The sequence below is a fragment of the Mycteria americana genome, chromosome 18 (genome assembly GCF_035582795.1).
Source record: "Mycteria americana isolate JAX WOST 10 ecotype Jacksonville Zoo and Gardens chromosome 18, USCA_MyAme_1.0, whole genome shotgun sequence".
Classification (NCBI taxonomy): Eukaryota; Metazoa; Chordata; class Aves; order Ciconiiformes; family Ciconiidae; genus Mycteria; species Mycteria americana.
Genome location: NC_134382.1, coordinates 8,147,064 through 8,168,020, shown reverse-complemented (window position 1 = coordinate 8,168,020; position 20,957 = coordinate 8,147,064). Strand labels below are relative to the sequence as shown.

The 20,957-nt window shown below is 40.2% G+C and overlaps 2 protein-coding genes across 3 annotated transcripts in view; both read left to right on the top strand.

Annotated features, from left to right (window-relative positions):
- Positions 1–2: 2 nt before the first annotated feature.
- On the top strand, positions 3–7,319 carry UBE2J2 (ubiquitin conjugating enzyme E2 J2). 2 transcript variants are annotated; one of them, XM_075520160.1, is made up of 7 exons: positions 3–213; positions 2,015–2,145; positions 2,370–2,410; positions 3,251–3,353; positions 3,467–3,605; positions 4,104–4,184; positions 6,174–7,319. In XM_075520160.1, exons 2-7 carry the CDS (start codon positions 2,015–2,017, stop codon positions 6,456–6,458), a joined length of 780 nt encoding a protein of 259 aa, XP_075376275.1. In that variant the 5' UTR covers positions 3–213; the 3' UTR covers positions 6,459–7,319. The 2 variants fall into 2 exon arrangements, with proteins under 2 accessions (XP_075376275.1, XP_075376276.1); XM_075520161.1 differs by lacking the exon at positions 3–213 and adding an exon at positions 1,374–1,501.
- A 144-nt stretch (positions 7,320–7,463) lies between these two features.
- The window catches only part of C1QTNF12 (C1q and TNF related 12), a 33,052-nt gene continuing 19,558 nt past the window's right edge, over positions 7,464–20,957 (top strand). Inside the window, exons 1-2 of the mRNA XM_075520159.1 lie at positions 7,464–8,196; positions 13,717–14,975. Coding sequence (XP_075376274.1) covers positions 14,805–14,975 — 171 coding nt within the window. The 5' untranslated portion in view covers positions 7,464–8,196; positions 13,717–14,804. The remainder of the gene's footprint in view (positions 8,197–13,716; positions 14,976–20,957) is intronic.

Here is a 20,957-nt window from a genome sequence, read left to right as displayed (position 1 = left end):
GTTGGCTCCGCCTTGCCGGGCCGCCATCTTGGCTGGGAGCCGCGGTCGCACCGCACCGGGGAGGCGTGGGGGTCGCGGCCCTGCCCTGCCCGCTTTCTCTTGTGGCTTTCCCTTCCTTTCTCCCTTCGTCCCTCCTTCCCTTCCTCGCTTGGCCTCCGGCTGCGGGCAGGTGGGGCGTCCCGGCGGTGGAGGGGCCTGCTCTAGCAGGGAGAGGTGAGTGGGGCCTGGGCCGGCGGGGCGAGCCCAGGAGGGAGCTCCAGGAGCAGCGGGGGCTCAACTGGCTGTCTCCCTCCCTCTGTCTCTCCCTTCCCCGGGCCGGTGGGGCCCGTGTCGGGCAGCCGGCTCGCTGTAGGCCGTGAGCTCCCCGGTTGTCCTCTTGCTGCTTCGGTTCTTCCAGTCGCTGCCCGTGTCCTCAGGCGCGGAGCGGCCGCCGTTGGGGGCCGGGGACCTGGGGTGCCCTTGCGTTAGTCCCCTGAGCCACCCTGCCGGGCTGGGAGCAGGGCTTGGGCGCATCACGTTGCTGATGCTTGGCTGTCTAAAGACTGGCGGGTTGCTTTCTTGCTTGTTTCTGGTAAATGGTATTGTCGAGGTGGGGAAAACCGGTTTGCGGTCGTAGCTTCTGTAAAAGTTGCTGTTTGTTCTCTGCGTTTAAGATAGAAATGTTCTTTCAGATAAGGCTTTGAGGGATGTTAAAATCCTAATAACTATACTTGGTGCTGTGAAGTATTTCAGGGTATTTTTGCAGCCCATAGTGAGGGGCGCTATTGCAAGACTAGAACAAATAATTGTGTTAAATTAAGAAGACACAATTTATGTTTTAAAGTCAAAACTGACTTCTTTAGAGAAAAATTTTTAATTTTATGATTTCAAGAGGCGCGACTTAAAAACATGTGTGACTTCAAGAAAAAATACTGTATGTTTCAAACAATGATTTACAGTAATTCCGGCAAAAGCAAGGTTAAACGCGTTTATTTTGAGTAGGGTTTGAATATTTGACCACATACAATTGTTGCTTGTGGCTTAAATATTATTTCTTTAATAAATTGTACTTGGCTCTCTGTTTGATATAAAGGAATTGAAAAGTTATGTTAAATGCCTATAACCCTTTCACGTCAAATGCTGCTATCATATTGCAAGCATTGTTTTAGCTCTTTACATAAGCTGTTTGTAAAATCTTTCGGTTTTCTTCTTGCTTGAATTTCCATGTATAAAGTTAAGTAACTTGTGAAATTTCTCGGGGCGGGGGGGTGTGGTGTGTGTGAATTAAATGGCAGTTGTTAATTGGTTTGTGTTCTGTAGGTGCATTGTAAGGGCTAATGCTTTCTTTGTCTTGTAAGCAGCATGGAATTTCCTTTCTTCACACTGACTTGTCTCATTTTGGATGAGGTCTTTGTTTATCTGGAAAAGAATAATCTGGCTCAGAATTTCCCTTCTGTAAATTCAACTGACTCTTAGGCAGCAGATTTAATTTAAAATCCTTCATCTCAAAGTCAGCAATAAGGTTATTGTGGGTTTTTTTTGTTTGTTATTTATTTCAAATAACTGGATGTGTAGAAACTAAAAGCGAATTTAAATCATGGGCAAATTTACATAATAGTTATTCAAATTGAATAGGGAAATGAATTACGCAAAAATACTAACCCCTTTAAAACAGTGTCATTATGATGTGTGTTCAGTCTAAACACAGGACTGGTTATTAAGAGTTCAAGTGGGTTCTATAGTGCAGCACATTTTCATGATAGCAGTTCACTGTGATGTTTAAACAGCAGTGTTCTGGAAGGAGTATTTTGCCATTTTGGCAATATACAGAGTCTCCTGGGAGTGTGTTAGTTGGTTAAGATTTTGCATGTTTCTTGCCACTTAAAAGTTACGGTAATTTAATTTATATTTTTAAAAAATACTCTGAAAAGTAGATTTTGCAAAAATCTGGAGCTGTGTTCAATGAATTGCAGTAGCTCTGTGTCTGTTGAGATTGTATTGAGATTGTGTTTATATATTTTTTTTTAAAAACTAGATGAGCAACAACAGTAATAAGAGAGCACCAACGACAGCAACACAGAGACTTAAACAAGACTACCTTCGAATTAAGAAAGATCCAGTGCCTTATATCTGTGCAGAGCCCCTCCCATCTAATATTCTTGAATGGTAAGAATTAGAATGAACTGTTCATGCACTTGTGGAGAGAACAAGATTTTCCAGGTCATCAAGTCTTGACTCCCTCACTCCTACAGATTATATGGGATTCTTGGTTTTGGGAGGTGGAGTATGAAACTTTTGCTGAAGTGATATTGATCTTCTTTTTTCTAGAGAAATTGATGTCTGATTGTGTGATGGTTTTCATACTGTTTACATTTCCTTCTTTGTCTTAGGCACTATGTTGTACGAGGACCTGAAATGACTCCCTATGAAGGTAAAAGTTAGCATGTAGCAAAAGCGTGCATGTACTTTATGTTGTGATTGGCATGCCTGAGTAATTGCATGCCTGTTTGAATGGGCAAAATATAACTACTGTAAATAGCTCTAAAAACTGTTAGTGCAGTTCCAAAGCTGTCTGTGACTTGTGTGATAGCTTGTTGAAAAGAGGTAGTGGTACCGCTGTCTATTAGTAATTTTTCTGTTATCAAGGATTGTAACAAAACCACATTTAGGTCAAACTGAAGACAGATAACTTCCATTTAAGTAATTACTAAAGGTCTTGGAGCAGATAACTCAGTTTAGATGCAACAGTCAAAGATTATTTCAAATCATCCCATTTTGTTACCACATAAATGTTCTCAGTGAACTGAGACGAACATTCTCTGTATGAATTTCTCTGGAGAAAGTGAGGAACGTAAAAGCCTTATTAATTTGCTGTAGTCACATATTTCACAATGTCTTCTGGAGCCTCTCGCAAAACGCTTTTTGAAATTGGAAACTTCGTATAATTGTATTTGTAGTTACCTGTGATTCTGGAAAACTAACCTGTTTGTATTGTATTACAATACACCTTGGCTGGTTTTCCTTAGAAGTATTATGGGCTTGACAACAGAAAGTTTGTAATATGCATGTGAGAGAATTGCCTCCAAAGTAAATCTATGGCAGGTGTGAATCATTATTCCTGTGTTTTAGAGGCACAAGATGATGAGCTTGATCTCTTTAGTGTGAGGGGGAGAAGGAGACAAGTAAAGGGTTTTATTTGGCCCATTTTGAGTAGCAGCTTAGGACTTCATCTTCATGCAAAATAAGTAATTCATCTCTTTATGTAATGCAGGTGGCTATTATCATGGGAAACTAATATTCCCCAGGGAATTTCCTTTTAAACCTCCTAGTATTTATATGATTACACCTAATGGAAGGTTTAAGTGTAATACAAGGTAAGGAATTTCTTCTAACACTTGAGCAATTAACACCATTTTAGCAATGTGTATGATGTGTAATAATTTTAATGGCAAAAATAAAACACACTGCCTGTCTGATCCTTTTGAAGGTTGTGTCTTTCAATCACTGATTTCCACCCGGATACGTGGAATCCAGCTTGGTCAGTCTCGACGATCTTGACGGGCCTTCTTAGTTTTATGGTGGAAAAGGGCCCCACATTGGGCAGCATAGAGACGTCAGAGTTCACAGTAAGCTCCAGACTGTGTGATGTACCTTTTGTCAGCTTAGGGAATGTTGAGCATGACCTCAAAGTTAAACAACAGTGGCAGCTGGCATTTTGATATCTCGGAAATGAGTATGTTGTTGCCCCCTACAGATGATGGGCAGATGAATCAAGTCAATTTTAGGTAGTGTGGGGATGGGGAGAGGATTTCTTGGAGAACTTAAAATCCCTTTTAGTAAACAGTATGGTTAGGACTTTTGCCTGCCTTCCTTCCTCTTGAAGTGTCTGCCAAGCAGGCACGCTAGTACAGAACACTAATCCCATAAGATGAAGAATTGACAACATAACTTATGTCTAGAAGTGTCTGTTGTAGTGAATAATGTTCACAAGTATGAAGCTGTAAATGTTAGAAACTAGTTGGCTAGTGGTTTGCACCATTCCTGTGGGAAATAATCAGATGTTGAATTAAAGTATATTAACTTCGTTTACATGCAGCTGCTGATAATTTTTCTTTCCTCCACAGAAAAGACAGCTCGCTGCACAAAGCTTAGCATTTAATTTAAAAGATAAAGTCTTCTGTGAGCTCTTCCCTGAAGTAGTGGAGGTAAGGGCATTCATGTGTGGAATAATCTGGTTTTCTGCAGTTTTTCAACTTCCCTGTGTAGATCTCTAAACTAATGGTTTAGGACTTTTCCCAGACAGTAGCTACTTTTGTCAATCTTGGAAGCCTTTTGAAAGGCGCTTTTGCTACGTGTAAGAATTAAAAACTTGAATCTTGAAATGGAATTGTTTTTCTGCTGCACAAAAATCAATTGTGTAGAGAATCAAATATGTGTATTTAGGATTGATATCATAGCCTTGACTGAGCTGTACATGCAGCAGACATGGTTACAGTTCCAATATTTTAGAATTGTATACTGTGTTTTCCTGAGTTGGGTGGGGCTGATCTTTGTATATCTGGACTTGGTCTGTCAATATCCTAGACTTTTTTTTTCTTCATTCTCCTTTAAGATCAGAGACTGTTATATTCTTCCTGCTTAACTTCTGAGAATGGGTTATACCTTTTTAGGGTATGTAGCTTCCTTGCACAACACTACCCTTGTAGGTGTGTTGATACACAGTTTATATCGTCATGTATAGGTAACAGCTGAAGGATGTAGAAATTTCCTTTGTGTAAGGTTCTGAAAATGATTACCCTTCAGCCAGACAACAGTTTTATAGATGGTTTAGGTTTAAGAAAGAAAGAAAAAAAGAGAAAAAGTAGCTCTCTTCATTTAGACCTCTGGGATTCTCTAGCCAATTTCCACTGGTGGTACTTGGTTCTAAAAGGTCTCACCTGTTAACGAAGGAAGGATGCTCCTTTCTTCACTTCTGTCTCCAGATGGTTCCTTCCCTGTAACTTCTTAGTGAAGGAATTCAGTTCTTTCAGCCTGCTGTTGAGAGTTAATATTCTGCATACCGTATGAAGGGGAACAGTTTTCTGTTATGGACTCACAGACTCTGGAGTTATAATATTATAACGTTGATGCTCATTGTAATTTGGAATTCTAGACATAAAATTTATTTTGTCAGGCAAATTGTTTTGGATTGTACAAATTTCACCAAATTGCAAGTCTTAATTATTGCACAAAGAATATACGCTGTAGAAGAGTAGGGAAGATACATATAAGAGCCTTTTTCCAGCTGTTTTCTTAAGCATGAGAGGTGTGTGTTTTTGTTAGAGATAACTGGAGGTCATAAACATACGCGCCCAGCTAGTGAAGTAAACATTGTCCACAGACAGAAATGGCCTTTCTGGGCAGAGTAAGCAAGTGCTTATGCAACCTCAGGTTTGATTCATCTATTATGATTATTATTATTATATATAATTATTATAGAATAATAATCTGTTATTATTCTTAAAGGTATTCACAAAGCTCTAGTTTGAAAACCATTCTCCCTCTTTGTGTCCATTTGGGACAGCCTTCTGGGAAAAGTTAACTTTTATCTCCGTTTCCTTTCTTCCTCATGCAGATATAAATCTGAACTGAAGGTTTTAATTGCGTTTTCTTATCAGTTACAAGAATGCCAGAGAATCAGAAATACTTTCTACAGTACTGTTTTGCCAGTACCTAAATCATCAGGAAACTCTGAAGACAATAATAAACAACTGCTCTTGTGTTCCAAGTACAGGCAGATTCTTAACATGTAATAGTTACCGTCCTAATCCTTCTAAGCTTCTATGATTGCTTTCTTCATTTTTTTTAATGTCCTGTGTTCAAAACAAGCTGGACATGCAAGACTTTTGATGCAAGAATTTCTGATTTCTGAAAGAAGGCTTCTCAGAAAATCTATATGTGAACTAAAAATAAACTTGGCCAAATGATTGTTAGTGTCAACTACTGAAGTAGGTCGCTTTGGAAGAAGTTGGGGAGACTGTACAAATGTATGTAATGCAGTTAATTTGGTTTAAAAGACCTACAATATAAAGAAGTGTACCATATCCTTTTCGTAAAGTTATGTAAGAATTTGGGTTCTGAAATCTTTTCAAAACACCCAAGAGCTTCACCGCTTTTACTTCCAGCTATTCAGTTTTCTTTTTTTCTTTCTCCAGGAGATTAAACAAAAACAGAAAGCACAAGAAGAGCTCAATAACAGACCTCCATCCCTCCCTTTACCAGATGTTGTCCCTGATGGGGAAGCACACTACGGTCAGAATGGAATACCCCTTCTTAATGGGCATGTACCATTGGCACCTGCCAATCATCCAGGTCTCCAACAGGCCAATCGTAACCATGGACTTTTAGGCGGAGCTTTGGCGAACTTGTTTGTTATAGTTGGTTTTGCAGCCTTTGCCTACACAGTCAAGTATGTACTGAGAAGCATAGCGCAAGAATGAGGATGATAAAAGAAATCCAAGACCAAATTAGTGGTAGTTGCAGAATGAGTGGGACTCTTTGGGCATCTGACTCTGACACTGGGATAAATATTTGTTTTACCAAATTGCAGGTAAAACATTGGTTGGCTCATGGGTTATGTTTGGGAAATGGAGTAGTTTCGATTAGTCAGAAAACTAAAAGAAGTTCTGCTCGCAGATCCTCTTGTCCTCGCTACTATCTCGTAGTGGCTCACAAACAAGTCAAAGCATTATTGATGAGACGCTAACATTTCTAGTGCTTTGATTTTTATAGCAGTTCTCCATCTGTTATTTGAAATTTGAAAATCTTAAGCAAATAAGGCTTTTTACTTCATTGAACAATTTTTAAAATTTCACAATTTATGCATATCGTATTTTATTTTCATTAGGGAAGAGCCTGTACGGGTGTTGAAATGATTCAAGTAGAAATTTCATGTGGACTTGGTAAGGGTTTGGTTAATGTGAACATTGATCCTACAGAAGATTGCTGGTTTCCTTTTTAAAATAGAATGAACATCACTGCATATCTAGTCAGTAGTGATTAGATGAGTGGGAAAATAACACTGTATGTGTTAAATGTGTTGTCTAAATTGTCACAATGTAATTGAAGGTTTTATTTGGGCTACAAGAAGTGCAGTTGTTGGCCTTTAGGAATGATTAGCAAGAAAAAGCATTTGAATCAGTCTTTAGTGGGGATACCCATATCCAGTATTGTTTTGGATTTATTCACTCACAGATTTCCATTTTGGGAGATGTTATATTTGAAAGCTGTAATACTTAATTTTGATCACAAGGTGCCACTCTTGGAAAAAATAATAAAACTGCACACACCAATGGAGAGTTGATTGTGTATTCAGAAAATCTTCTCTGGATTTCTTGGGCTTTGGTAAATGAAGTAACCCTAGCCATTGTGAAGATAAAAAGACAAATGAGTCTGAATAACAAACCGGCTTCTTCAGAGTCAACTAAATTAATCTGAAGTGTCACTAGCTGAAGTAAACCCTTAAAATGAGTTCCATTGCTTACTTGAAGATTTGCATAAACTTAAAAAAACCAGCACCAAAAGCTAAAACCCAAACCCTTCTAATTCATCTGAGATTCTAGAGGCTTTTTGCTTTAAGGTGTAAGTTCATCACTGTTCCCCTTCAGATGATTGATGACTGAAATACCGATGTTTGTTCATGGGATTACAGCACTGTGGATAAACACTAAAGCTCCTAGGGTAGTTCAAAAGTCTGAAATTACTTTGTTAATTGAGTTTGCTTGGTTCCCCCCCCCCCCCCCGCTTAGTTTTATCCAAATACTTTGTTTCATCAGAGGCAGACTTACTGTGCCTTTCATAATTGACAGCGATGCCTAGTCATCTGGGGAAGAACGCACTCACTGTTAATGGTACACCAAAATGTCAAAGGTGATAGGAGGGTAAAAAGCTCTGCATCTAACTGCATAGTCTTATTTTAAATATTGTGAAGAGCCCAAATAAATATTACCTCATGTATCTAAGAATTTTTTTGAAACTGTTTTATTTTCCCTTTCAGATTTGTTCTCTCTCTCTGCTTCTCCTTGGTATCTTGATTGTAAGCAAAAATGTATTGTTAACCCATGAGCCGTGCAGCTTAGAGCATCAATAAATGTGACCAATTCTCTGCAATAGATAGGAATTATCAAAACTAGCAGAACAGCTCTATACTAAAGAAATCTTAAAGCAGTTCTTACTGAGGTAAGGAAGGGAAGGAGGAGATGGGGGGGTGTGGGAATGTAATTTGGAAAAGGCTGGATTTTAAAATGTATTTATAAATCTTTGATTTTTTTATTTTGTGGTTTTACCAAATCTTACAACTATTTTTTAATTTACCTCTCGTATGTGCTTAATAAGCTCTTGTAAAAAGAGAAGCACCAGTTGTATCTATCTAGAAACAATTATGTTCTGTCAGTCTGGGGGTGTGCTGTCTTTCCTGCAGTGATAGGATTTTCAAGATGGCTTGTCAGGCTGGTATTTTTTTCTCAAAGCAGATGGACCTGTAGCTGAGGCTGTACTGCCTCATAGATCTTAGTATCATTCAAACATGTTTGTGTTCTTGCAATGCCTTTTATTACCATTGACATCGCCTGCGGACAGAAGCTTATAATAGGTTTCTATGTTTATCATCTTACCTTCTGGAAGTTATTTTGTCCGCATAAATGAAGGCAAAGGCAAGGAGACCTTGGGCATGATGTGTTTACATCTTTTGTGGAATGTACCTAACCAAGGTAAAAGAACTAGTAAAATCCAGAGATGTTGAATAAAAGGCATTTTATTATGTGACAAGAAGTTGGCCTTAAGCTACACCCAAGTATTTGAAGTGCCACAATTGGAAACAAAAAAACTTTGGTTAAACCCTGGACATGCTGCATTTTTTTCTGAGGATTGGTTGTATTTAAAAAACAAAACAAAACTTCCAATTGCAGTTTCTCTTCAGTACCCTGGATTCAGAGAAAGACTTGATAGTCGTTTCAGGTGCCATTTGTTGAAAGCTAGGAGCAATAGCTGACTGAAGCCTTGCACCTATGGCTTAGAAGATTTTGTTACATCTCCTTGCTCCTTGCCTTTGGTAACGGAAGATTTATTCCCTTTTGTGTAGGTTTTACTGTTTTGTGTTTTTTTTTTTTTTAAAGCATTTATAGTAGTATGCAGTGTCTGATCTTTTGTTACCAAAGTCATTAGATGGAGTAACCCATTCTTTGCCATGCAAAAATATTATCATGCCCTGAAGCAGTGCATTACTTAATGTAATAAAACTAAAAGCTGTCCCTCAGCATGTGATATTGGAACAAATGTCTGGCCCTTCACTTTCATGCTGCAATTTCATAGATTTCTGTAAGATTGTTATACACAGGTGGTAGGGATTTTTTGCAGCTTGAATCAGAAGACATCTCAGTGGTCGCCTTTAAAGATCTCTTGATTTTTAAAATCCTGGATTTGTGTGTAGTTGTGACTTTTCTCCCCCTAAGATTTCAAGGTCATGGAAGTTAACTTCAAGCATGTACTGAGGAGTAGAAATGACTGCATTGTAAAGTTGTTTGTTCATAATAAACATTCATGATAAAATTTATACTTTCTGTGGGACTGTTTTTGGGAAAGGCATCACTGGGAAGAACTCTAACTGGATATATATGGACTAGAAAACAAAAACTATGGCAAAACTGCATCTCTCCCACCTCCAGATTTTTTTTTTTCCTCAAGTTAGTTTGGTATCCCTTACATCTGTGGTAAAACACCTCCAGGAAGACCTCGGGTAGTAACTTCTTTTAGATCTTTTGTTTGATAATGCAGTTCCTTTACAGAGAGGTATTAGTTCTGTAATGATACAAACATTGCAACTGTCATTGTAGTGTAGTACGTGTTTTCAGTACCTACTCTGAGACATGTAGGAGCCACTCTAAGATGCTGTTCTGCTGTTTTTGCCAACAGTGATGATGTCTCTGAGGAAAAAAGCAGATTGGAACCTTGCTACTAACTGAGCAGTTGCTGTTTTGAGTGCAGCTTGACTTCATTCTGCTGCTATTCCCTTAACATCTGGATAGCTAGTTCTGTGATATCAAGACAGCTTCAGTTCTGTGTAAAGCAGTAAATGTTATTAGAGGCTGTCTTCACTTTTGGCTTGTAGAATTTGATTTTGGGCTGGCATTCCAGTTATGTTTTGGATCCACACACACAGTTGTTCCTAATAGCCATTTCTTTATAACTTGATGGAAGTGAGGTTTTTTTGCTTGACTGACATCTGCCAGGGCTGAGCTATGTCCTAATTTGTTGTATGAAATGATGCATTTTCCTTAATAATGCTGGTATTTCCGCCTTTTTTTCTTACTCAGAATAATTCTCGTGCCTGGAGTTCTTCTGCACTCCATTGTTTAGACTTAGTGCTTTTCATTTTGTCACTTGCCCTGTTTCAGGTTTTTTTTAGTGCTTGTGTTAGTAAGGAGCTAGTCAGATGAGGATAGCCATGTTGCTGTATTTCGGATCCATGTAGTCATACAGGATTCTTGCTGTGAGGACATGCATTGTTCTGCCCCTACCCTAGACAAATTCTCTAAGAAAAAAAAACCCCTCCTCCTACTGCATTTGCGCAAGTACTTGGATTTGAAACTCATAATGGGTGTTGATGGTGTCTATCTAGCCAAGTATTAAATGGGAAACTCTCCCATATACAGAAGGCCAAAGAAATGAGATGCTTCTTGGCTGTCTCATGGATTCTCCTTAGACATGTAAGCAGTCAGCAAGTGCAAGCTGTCTTTTCTTCAGAAGAGCAAGCTCATAATTTGTAATTAGAAGTATTACCTTAAGCCCTGTGCTTCAAAAGGTGTTTTTGAATGTCTCTGAATAATTTCTGCTAATAACTTGTTGCTGTTAGTGGCTTATATTGCAACCCAGTCACAGGAAGATAAATAGTATACAAGATGATACCTTTTTTGCTGCCCAGCAAAGATCAGATCTTACTACTTAAAGCAGAAAAACCATGTTTTCAGTGGAAAAATTGCCTACATGCACACAAATGGGAGGCTGTTGAACACAAAGCATTCACATCTCATGTTATTGAAAAGACTTTTCTGGGCAACGAATGAGGATGATTTATTAGGGTTTACTAGGAACCTTTTATTAGTGGTAAAAGCTTTGCCCCGGCAACATTATTTCACGCCTCGGTCACACCGAAGAGCCCACTGCAAGAGAAACCTTAGGAGTGGCAGCAAATGTTTCCCCGTTTTGCCCAGCATCTCGGTGTTTCTGTGAGTTTGCCAGGAGATGGCGTTGCGATCCCGCGTGGGTCGTGAGCGAGCGGCCGGGTGGCTGTGCTGGGTGGGGAATGTGGGAAAGAGCCAAAGGGCTCCAAAACGTGGGGTGTGGGCAGCTCCGCGGGGGGATTTTGCAGAAGGCAACTGAAGTGGCCATAAGCTCTTGGTGTGTCTTCCCCAAGCTGCTGCTCTTGTCTGCTGGTGTGTTTAGGTTGGTTCTAACAGCTTTTGTATATTAACCCAATCGACAGCTTGAGTTTATATCGGATTAGCATTGGGAAATTTTAGATTTAAACCTAAGGGATCTATCACAGGAATACTCTAGACTTTTGTCTGCTATGAAGCAGGGGTGGGTGTGTGTGTCAGCGAATGGTAATGGGCCTTCTTCTGTTCTGGCTTGAAAAACATCACTATCTCTGCACCGAGGCTTAGGAGTTGTTCAATGCATCCACAATGGGCAACTCTGGGGAAAATCCTAGCTCTTGACCTTTTGCCCTTTGGATATTATTCTTAGCATAGTTAGGTAAGGTCTGTCTTGAGTAAAAGGTGGTTGCATAAGTAAAGATTGAAAGATCAAATCACAAGTTTCTTACCTGACTATTCAGTTTCCGCTCCAGCTTTACACACGCTTCTTGCAGTGTTTGCAAACACTGTATTTGGGTTCTCGCACAAAATTTTGAAATGTAAATGTGACTTCTTATAATATCTTCCCTACTTCAAAACTTTTCCTTATGCAGAATTGGTATTGTTACATTCTTAACTATTCCTGTTATTGCTGCAATGGTGCTGAGCTCAGAGAAGCAGCTATTTGTCTTTTCAGTCACTTTGAGATCCTTGGTTTGTTGTGCTATTAAGTGCAACATTGGCCTATTCCTATTTTTTTGCAAACGGGGGTTGAATGTTGTTCATGCATTGGCAAGACGCGGGTGCTTTGGAACTGGTGCAACTAGGATGTGAGAACAGCAGCAGCCAGGTGTGCAATTTTCCACAGATAATACAAATGCTGAATTGAAGGTTGGAGGAGAGATAACTGTGCTGCCACTTGTTTCAGCCCAACATAGAGAAAAGTATGCAGTTGGGAGTTAGCCACTATCAGTTTGTCCTACTGGACCATCAAGTAACTTCGCCTTGTGATTGCAAACGTAGTTAGGATTCATTTCCCCCAAATCTGAGGATATAATCTTGGGATTTGGCTCTTGGGATGGGAAAGATGTTCCCGGCAGACAGATGCAGCCTGCACCAGCAGACCAAAAAGCAATTGCCCTGTTCCAGCCTTGAATGTCATTTCTTGCCATGGTGTGTGGATCTGTCAAGCTGTTTAGCTGCAATATGACAGATTGTCCTATTAATGTGTCATCAAGTGCGCTTTTACAAATTCATGGCTTGTCTACAACTAACCTGAAAAAAGAGGCTTAAGTATGAGAAGGCGCCAAAGAAAGTTAAATATTACTAACAAATAAAGTCTGCCACGTAGTTTTGATGGAATGTGAGCTAGTTGGGGGAGGGGTGATATGCTGTTAACTATTTAGCTTCTGTGTAACTTCCCTTCTTACTCTCTTTTCTTTCCCAAACTCCATTTCTCTCAAAAGATGCTTTAAAAAAAAAATAAATCTGTATTCTGCTACTTGATTTTGCGCTCAGATTGTTCATGCCTCAGTTTCCCTGAGCTATAGTTAATAGAGCTGTTGCTCCTGATCCACCCTGGCTGCTTTTAAAGTCCAATGAAGAACTGTGCTGGCATTATTACTTGGATTACAGGAGGTGTGGTAAAGGGATTGTTAAAAGAAAGTAAATCTGTTGCTTGCTGATTGCATAAGGGACTTCAAATTATATGATCTTCAATCTTTTATCATTCTTGGACTTTCTCATGGTACAATCTCAGGTAAATTTTTGCATCGCTCTCCATATTTGTAGAAAGAGTAGGAATATTTGTTCTAGGTGGTGGGGAACTGACAAAGATTTGCAGACTGTCCAAGTACTTCAGGATCTCCCTTATGAAATGCTTGTAGGAGATGTGTAACCTTTGGTTTTCTGTTATTTTTAGTAAACAGTCCACCCTCCTGTAAAGAAATCAGAAAGCCCCCACTAAGCCAGTCTCTACTGAGAGCTAGGGGAAAATGTTGTATGAAACACAGCTAATGAGTATAAAGCAAGAGTTCTGATGTATCAACGTGTGGTGCGATGCTGAGCGCGTATTCCAAGCCACATATTTTTAGCTCTACCACACACTCAAGTACAGTTTTACAAACTTCCCAGAAAAATGGTGATTTCTCTGAGATAATGAAGGGGAGGTACAGAATAGGGCTGAGGGGAGGGAGCAGGGAATGGGCATTGATTTAAATCTGCCTGGCACACGGGCCAGCTCCACTTATCAGTGAGTCTAATAGGAATGTGAAGAGAATAGGCTTGACAGCTCATTAGAATGTGATCCCTCCTCCTTTTTTTCTTTTTTTTTTCCCCTTTCTTGAAGTTGATGGAAACTCATTCAGGAAAGAAGTACTTATTTGCTGAGGTAAAGCAAAAGCTGAGGAGGGTTTTGCCAGTGTGCAGCTGAGGAAAGGAGCAGCGAGAAAAATCAGACGTGCTCTACACTCAGAGGTACCTGAAATCTTGCCTAGTGTGAGGGGAGATGAGGATGAAAAAGACATGAGATTCTACATCCTGACAGCTGCTTGCGGCATCGGGACTTACTGCTCATCGTCTCATTAAAGAGAAGTGAAGATAAACCCAGCTAAAGAGGGAGACAAGCTAGACTTGGGAAAACTTTATCTGCTCCTAATGGACCTAGGTACATCCTCAGATTCTTTGCTTCTCCCTGTTTCATGATATGAGAAATCTGTTTTCTCCTTAGAAGGCTGAGCACTTGGCTGAGCTGTGATGCTTTCAGCCTCTTCAGAAGAGCAGTGGCTGTAGCAACCTTGGGTTACAGTTCCCCAGCATCTTGAAAGGAAAGGATGAGGACTTGTCACTGAGGAAAGGGAAGTATCATTCAAGAGAGAATGGATGGAACATATTCAAGCCTCCTTTGAACTGAGCACAATGCTTCGAATGACAGAAAGTGAAATCTCCTGTTGAAGAAGAACAACCTAACAACCCCCCTAATGAGTTTGTGTTGTCAGCTCCGGCCTGAGCAATTGCTGCCCTGAGCAATTTCACTTCTCTAGGTTTCATAGTTGAGTGCATTTTAAACGAGTCTGAAGACTTATTGGAGGGGGGGGGAGCGACACTTCAAGGTGGGTGGCAGGACTTTCCAGGGCCTCTTGTATTTATGTAAGCTTCAAGAGGCTGAATGGACTTACCTCTTTCTTCGAGTGAATCCAGATTTTCAAACAAGTTTATCTATACCATTTCCATGTGTCCTGCTTGAACAGAGAACTCTCCAGCAACCAGCGCATCCGTGCATGCTGCTCATTTGACATTGCATAGCCCAGAGGATCATCTTTAGTAGTTCCAACCTTTTTATTTTTTTAGAGAGAAGTCTGTCTACTCCTATTATTGGTGCTGAAGGATTTTGAGCTTGGAGAGTGCCCTTCCTGACTTGGCCCCTCCCTTTTCAAAATGAAGGGGTGCACCTGGGTATTTGTGGCAACTTTACTTTGTCAGCAGTTTTGCCTCTTCAGAGTTACAGCAGCAAAGAGAGAGAGAAAGATGAAGAAAGAACCTAATCAGTATACAGAGCCTTTCAATGCTACCCTCTCAAACAGTGAAGAACTGCACGGGCATCCCAAGGTAGGTGTTTACGTGTTGTCAGTGCTTGGTAGAACTTATTTCTGGCAGAATGTGATGCTGGTTCCTTTTTCCAATGATTGAGGCAACCTTGCCAAATTCTATTTGATTTTAAAGAGAAATGTTCTCTGTTTTGCCTTTGCATGATTGATTTTCTAGCTTACTGAAGCAAACACTGGAATACTGCAATTTATTATTATAATTTATTTTAGAATATGCATGACTGAAGTTCCAGTCCCATAGTAGCTGATTAAGTGTAAAGACATTTTGGAGTTCTAGTGTATGAACACTATCCTGTTCAGAAACAACTGATTAAAAAAAGGCAAGTGGGCTATTGCAGTAAAATAATGATACTGGAATGTTAATGTATCTCTTGCAGGCAAACCCTTTACTCTCTGGAACATTATTTCAAAACTGTCTTAGACAACAGTATAAACATCTGAACATGCCTGAGCTTTCTCTGCACTGCACCTTCCACCAGAGAGGTTGTGCTGATTGAAAATTACAAATGAGAAAAATTTTGGTGTAGTCAGATGATCTGTTTAAGGTGATTGTGGCTCTTGTAGGAGAGGATTCAGGATGGTGGTAATTATGCATAAGTGGCAAGTGTAAGACTCTGTGTATGATACCTCAGCAGCCATAGCTGATGACTTGCTAGGCTTAGTGAGTGGATTTTGCAGGGTAGGATCCTTCCAGTTACATGTTTGGGAGAATCACCCCAGGCTGAAAGCTGCAAAAAATTTCTAGTCAATTGATCATAGCCCCCAGAATCCTTTAAGATGAAAACTTGCATAGAATGCTTGGGAGTAGGAGAGGGGGTTAGGGAATTAAAAGCAGGTCCTAGGATTAGGAGCAGGATGAAATGGAAAGGAGACTACAACACCGAGAAAGGAGGGAGTCTCCCCTATCATACAGCCCCTTCTTTCTCTCCCTCTCCCTCCCCCCCCCCCCCCCCCCCCCCCCCCCCCCCCACACACACACACACAAAAATGTCCCTTGTTTCAAATGGAGGTGACCTCTAAAACACGACTTTGATCACAAGCATTGGGGATGGCAGTCACTATAGCAATAGAGGAACAAACCTGTCAAAAATTGGGGCATGGCAGAGGGGGCAAGTTAGAACAATTGGGCTGACATTCTAAATATCCTATTCAGTGCTATTGTGAGAGTAATTGGTTAAGGTTGGGCAAGTCTGGGAAACAGTCCTCTGTATAAAAAAGCTGGCTGCTGCACTTAAAATTATCATTAGGGGACTGTAAGCAGCGTTTCTTCAGCTAATTTTTTGTTGTGTATTGCAGGGCTCTGTCAGGACAGGTTGTATACATGCTAAATTCTTGAGGTGCTTATAATCAATCACTTTCTTCTACTCTCTCTAGAACTGCTTCATTCTGCTTTTGCAAAAGGGGCCAGATATACATATCTGGTGCAACTAAACTTCAGTCTATTCTGGAATTAATTTGGCTTGATGTGAAATGTATCGGACCTTTAGCAGAATATATTCTGATTGCGAAAGCAAGCAGAAACTGGTCCTGGTTAATGCTGATATAGTCATACATACATTATTGCTAGAAGAAACACGCTACTCAGTCGGAGGCTAGTGGGCATTCATTAAACCAGACATTGTTTGGAAGCTGCAGTTTCTGTGTTGAAATACTTTGGTTTAAAATATCCATGGCAAAGGTTTGGCTGCAGTAAGAGCTGGCGAGTTCAGTGAAGGCAGGTTCCGTTTAATAAGGATAGGACGAAACCAAATCTTTGATGTAAATGCTGATGAGCTCTGCTTGATACCCACTCCCAAATTTTGCAATGTGAACTTTTCTCCTTGGAATCTATTTGAGGTTGAAGTCCAGGCTCTAGTTAAGTATTGCTTCTGAATGTCATAGGTGACTGTATTGTATTTTATATTTGTATAGCACCTGCCCAAGCTAAGAGATTATTTTACACATACTATAAATGCAGTGCTTAAGAATTGCCACCATTTCTGCGGTAAATGACAGTTGCCACTTACAGCAAAGCATCACAATTTGTATTCATGAAGGGAAGAAGTAAAGTAATAGTGAAGCTATCCTTACCTCACCTGTCAAGGTAAAGGAAGGTTGAAAGCAGTTCTCTGTGGCAGACTGATCTCTCTGAGCCTTGAAGGTACTTCTGTGAGCAGTTTTGGTTCATGAAAGGATGCCCTGCACAGGAAAGTGAAACAGCAGCAGTGTCCCATTTCATTTCTCTACAGCACATAACAGGAAAGGTGGAATTGTTTTTGGCCTTGTACAGTAAAAATTAAGGCTGTGTTTACCTTGGAAGACTCTGTGGCCAGCTGGTAGGTTTATCAAAGCAGAAGGAGCAGGGAATGAAATATTAGCTGAGAGTAGTGATTTTTATTCATACTGTTGAAAAGGTAGATGTGTTTTCCTTCTAATTAAGCAAAACAATTTGGGACAAATTTTTCTTGGGAATTCTTTTCAAATAGGAGTGGAGAAAGCTCCCCTTTAACATTCACAGTGCATGAGTCATGTGGTGAAACCTCTACCTAAAACAGGGAAGCAGAAGTCTCAAATCTCCTGATAAACCTGGTATTTCCAAGGAAATAGTAAGTGTGGTGTTTTTTTGTTGTTTTTTTTTTTTTTTTTTTAAATTTTTCTCCACTCTTATCTTTGCTGAGTTGCTGTCAATGTGATGTGCTTGCCAAGCACATGAGAGTTTTCTTCTCTGACACAGATGGACTAAGAGAGAGAGCAGAACGTGACTGATGGATACAGAGGTTGTAATCTACTGGACTTTCTTTCTCTGACTGTGTGTGGCTGAGTACCTGCAGCTGCCACTTGCCAGGCTTGCCTTCCCCTTTCCAGGCGTAGATCTTGTCTTGGAAGATGTGATACTATAATAACGGGGGTTCGGCAGTAGTAGATTGTCCAGTGGTTATTTAGCGTTGACACTGATCAAGGGTTACCATTTGATACCTGCGTAGAGGGAATAAAGATGGAGTCAGACTCTTAGCGCCCAGTGAAAGGACAAGAGGCAGTGGGTACAAGTTGAAATACAGAAAATTCCACTTAAATGTAAGAAAAAAAGCTTCTTTGCTGTGAGGATGGTCAAACACTGGAAAAGGCTGGACAGAGAGGCTATGCAGTCTCCATCCTTGGAGACAGTCAAAACCTGACTGTACATGGCCCAGAGTAACCTGCTGTAGTTCACCTGCTTAGGGCAGGGGGTGTTGAACTAGGCGATCTGTGGATGTTCCTTCCAACTTCAGCTGTTCTGTGAGCTGCTTTTAGGGGTACTTCAGCTAAACAACTCAAAGGCAGCATCTTAACCTGGGGAAAATTATTGACTTGGCGTCCCAGTGAAATTTCAGGGATGATTTGAGGTCAACAGGATTTTACCTTCAGTGGAATTTCTGCAAGAAATAGTGTAATGTTTTTAATTTAGTTACCCATTATGTAGCCAAGGAGTCCTTGAAATTTTATTTCATTTGTGACCCTTTTGTCTCTGTCAAAAATCTAGAGTCTACCTGGTTTTTACTTAAATCTCTCTGAATTATTTCTTTGGGGCCTTTTGCTTCCAATTGAAAACAGCAGCTGGTTCAATGACATTGCACAGATTGCATTCCTCCTCTGTAAAGAGATTGCAGTCTTAGCCTGAAGTGTGTGATTGCATGTGTAATGGAGAAAAGTATTTTTGGGCCTGACAAGTGTTAAAGCCATGGGAGAGACTGGACTGGGACCTATCTGTAGTAGAAGATGTTATCTTTCATGTTTTGTACCTGTCATTATTGTCAGTCTTGCTCTGGCGTATTATGAACAAGAAGGGCTATAACAAATAACATGCTTCCTAGCAATTCCTTGTGGCCCATGTAAAATAATGTTGGATTCATGCATCTGACTCAGCGTATCAAGCAATTCAGTGCTTGGTCTCATTTCTCAGAACTGTTTGTAAGATTTTTTTTAAAGCTCGCTTTTAAAGTATGTGGTCCTACATCAGATGTGGTTTTGTGTGCCAGATGCCTTGTGCTACACCTGTTCTGTTGGTGCTGTTCAGTTCCTTACCTTTTTGTGGCATCCCTAAAGACAGAACTCTACTGGTACAGCCAGGGGTGGCACTGATTAACGTTGCAGTACAGCTAACACAGCAACACACATCATGTCATTTTCTCACCCCGAGTAGCTCTTGCTCACATGAACTGTTCCACTGGATTCATTAAATTCATTATGGGTGTGACCACTGCAGGCAGTTTGTGTTTAAGCGGAGGGGAGAAGCTTTTTGAGGTAGCCATTTAGAGGAGTGAAGAATAATTTTTCAGTCACAAAACATAGTGGGAATTTAGGTAGGAATGCCATTTTGGATTTGGCTAAGATACCAAACCTAACACTTCTGCTCTAGGGAAAATTCTTGAGAGATCTGTAAAAACCACAAGTGGTCAGGACTTTGGTTTTACATCTCATTAATAACCAAGAGTGTGTATAACCATAAGTTATTAGCAGCTTACATAGGATTTTTCATGCTAAAAAAAAAAAAAAGTGGTCTGTTGCTTTTTAACCTGTTCCAAATAAAATACACTACTGAAATAAATAATTTGCTCCTCATTTCATAATGAAGCTGACAATACTCTTGCTGGTGTAATCAGGTGTAACAATAGAGAAATTTGTGGATTAAGATAACTGAAATGCTTAGTCAGGTCCATTTTGTGTCTGGCAACTGCTTAACTATTAAGGAAAGAATTCTTAAATGGAATTCCATCACAGATGGACAAATGCATAGATAACCATTTGAGCAAAACTTGCAGGGCAGTAACTTCAGCCATACAGACTGTGGACTGGAGTGGTTAGGTATATGTTCTTGGACACACATCTCTGACTAATTGTAGGTGGAAAAGATGCTGCCCTCTCACAAAATTGTAACCTTTTCATGCTTTCTTTCCATCCTGTCCCACCCTGAGAAATGCTTAGGTGTGCCTGAGAACACTTTGAGATGCTTTTAGGTGTACGGAAACTTGGTCACAGGTAGTGTTGACTTTTTTCTTTTATTCATCCAGACTCTGAAACTACTTTTGTCCATTTCACTTTGTTTTTTAGCAGAGATGCAGACTAGATCCCAGAATCCTTACATTTCAGGAAAGTTCAGATACAGTTCAGAAATTTCTCAGGATCCAAACTCTGCTACTTGACTGTAGATTTCTGCTAGTAGTTTCTTCTATGCTGGCTGAATCTTGGCCAGAGACTGTGTGTGTCTCTGGGCAATGCGTGCTGTTCTGGGAGTTAGAGCCAGAAAGAACCGCAGGTTCTGCCTGTGTGGAACAGTCTAAATTACAGCTCAACTTGTGTTTTACGGTGAGGAAGTTAGGGAGAGAGTGGGCTAATTTCTCATCAGTGTCATAAACTGGTTCTGAAGTGATAGGTACCATTGTATTCGGATTCCAAACTAATGTTAAAAGACCTGATTGAAAGTTCACTAAAAATTGCTGGCAAGGCTTCTGTTGATTTTGGAGGTACTGTTTCAAGTGTTAAGGAGTAAGCCTGATTTCACCGTAGTTAACATGAGGATTCCTTCTGACTCCTGTAAGGTTAGCTTTGCTCTGTAAACAGCACCCCAGGAGGGACAAGTCCCCTTTGCTGGGATTCCAAGGCTGCTCTCAGTCCTGACTGATACCTGAGTTGGCTGCAAGGTCTCTCTGGCTGCTGGAGGCTGCTGCTGCCAAGAAAAATAGAGGCTTGCATGCTTATTGCTGGGATTGCTCATGCATGCCATAGTAATTAAATAATAATACCACAAGGATGGAACATTAATTTTAACTGTCAATCATCCTTGTGCTGGAGAAATTGGGGAGTGTCATGACTGTCTTGTAGAGGGATTTGTAATTTAAGCAAGCCACTGGAGAGGTATGGGATTTTTTTTTTTTTTTTTTTTAACTTCAGGAGTTTTTCATTTATTTTTCTGGGATGTGCCATCTGGATTTCTTTTTCCTCCCTGACAAGATGTCTGCTCTGGCCT

What these genes read in the sequence shown, in the direction of transcription:
- UBE2J2 (XM_075520160.1), top strand. Translation starts at nt 2,015, where the DNA reads ATGAGCAACAACAGTAATAAGAGAGCACCAACGACAGCAACACAGAGA. An exon ending in AGGTTTAAGTGTAATACAAG is followed by an intron (nt 3,354 to 3,466) that starts GTAAGGAATTTC and finishes ATCCTTTTGAAG; the next exon opens with GTTGTGTCTTTCAATCACTG. An exon ending in TAGAGACGTCAGAGTTCACA is followed by an intron (nt 3,606 to 4,103) that starts GTAAGCTCCAGA and finishes TTTCCTCCACAG; the next exon opens with AAAAGACAGCTCGCTGCACA.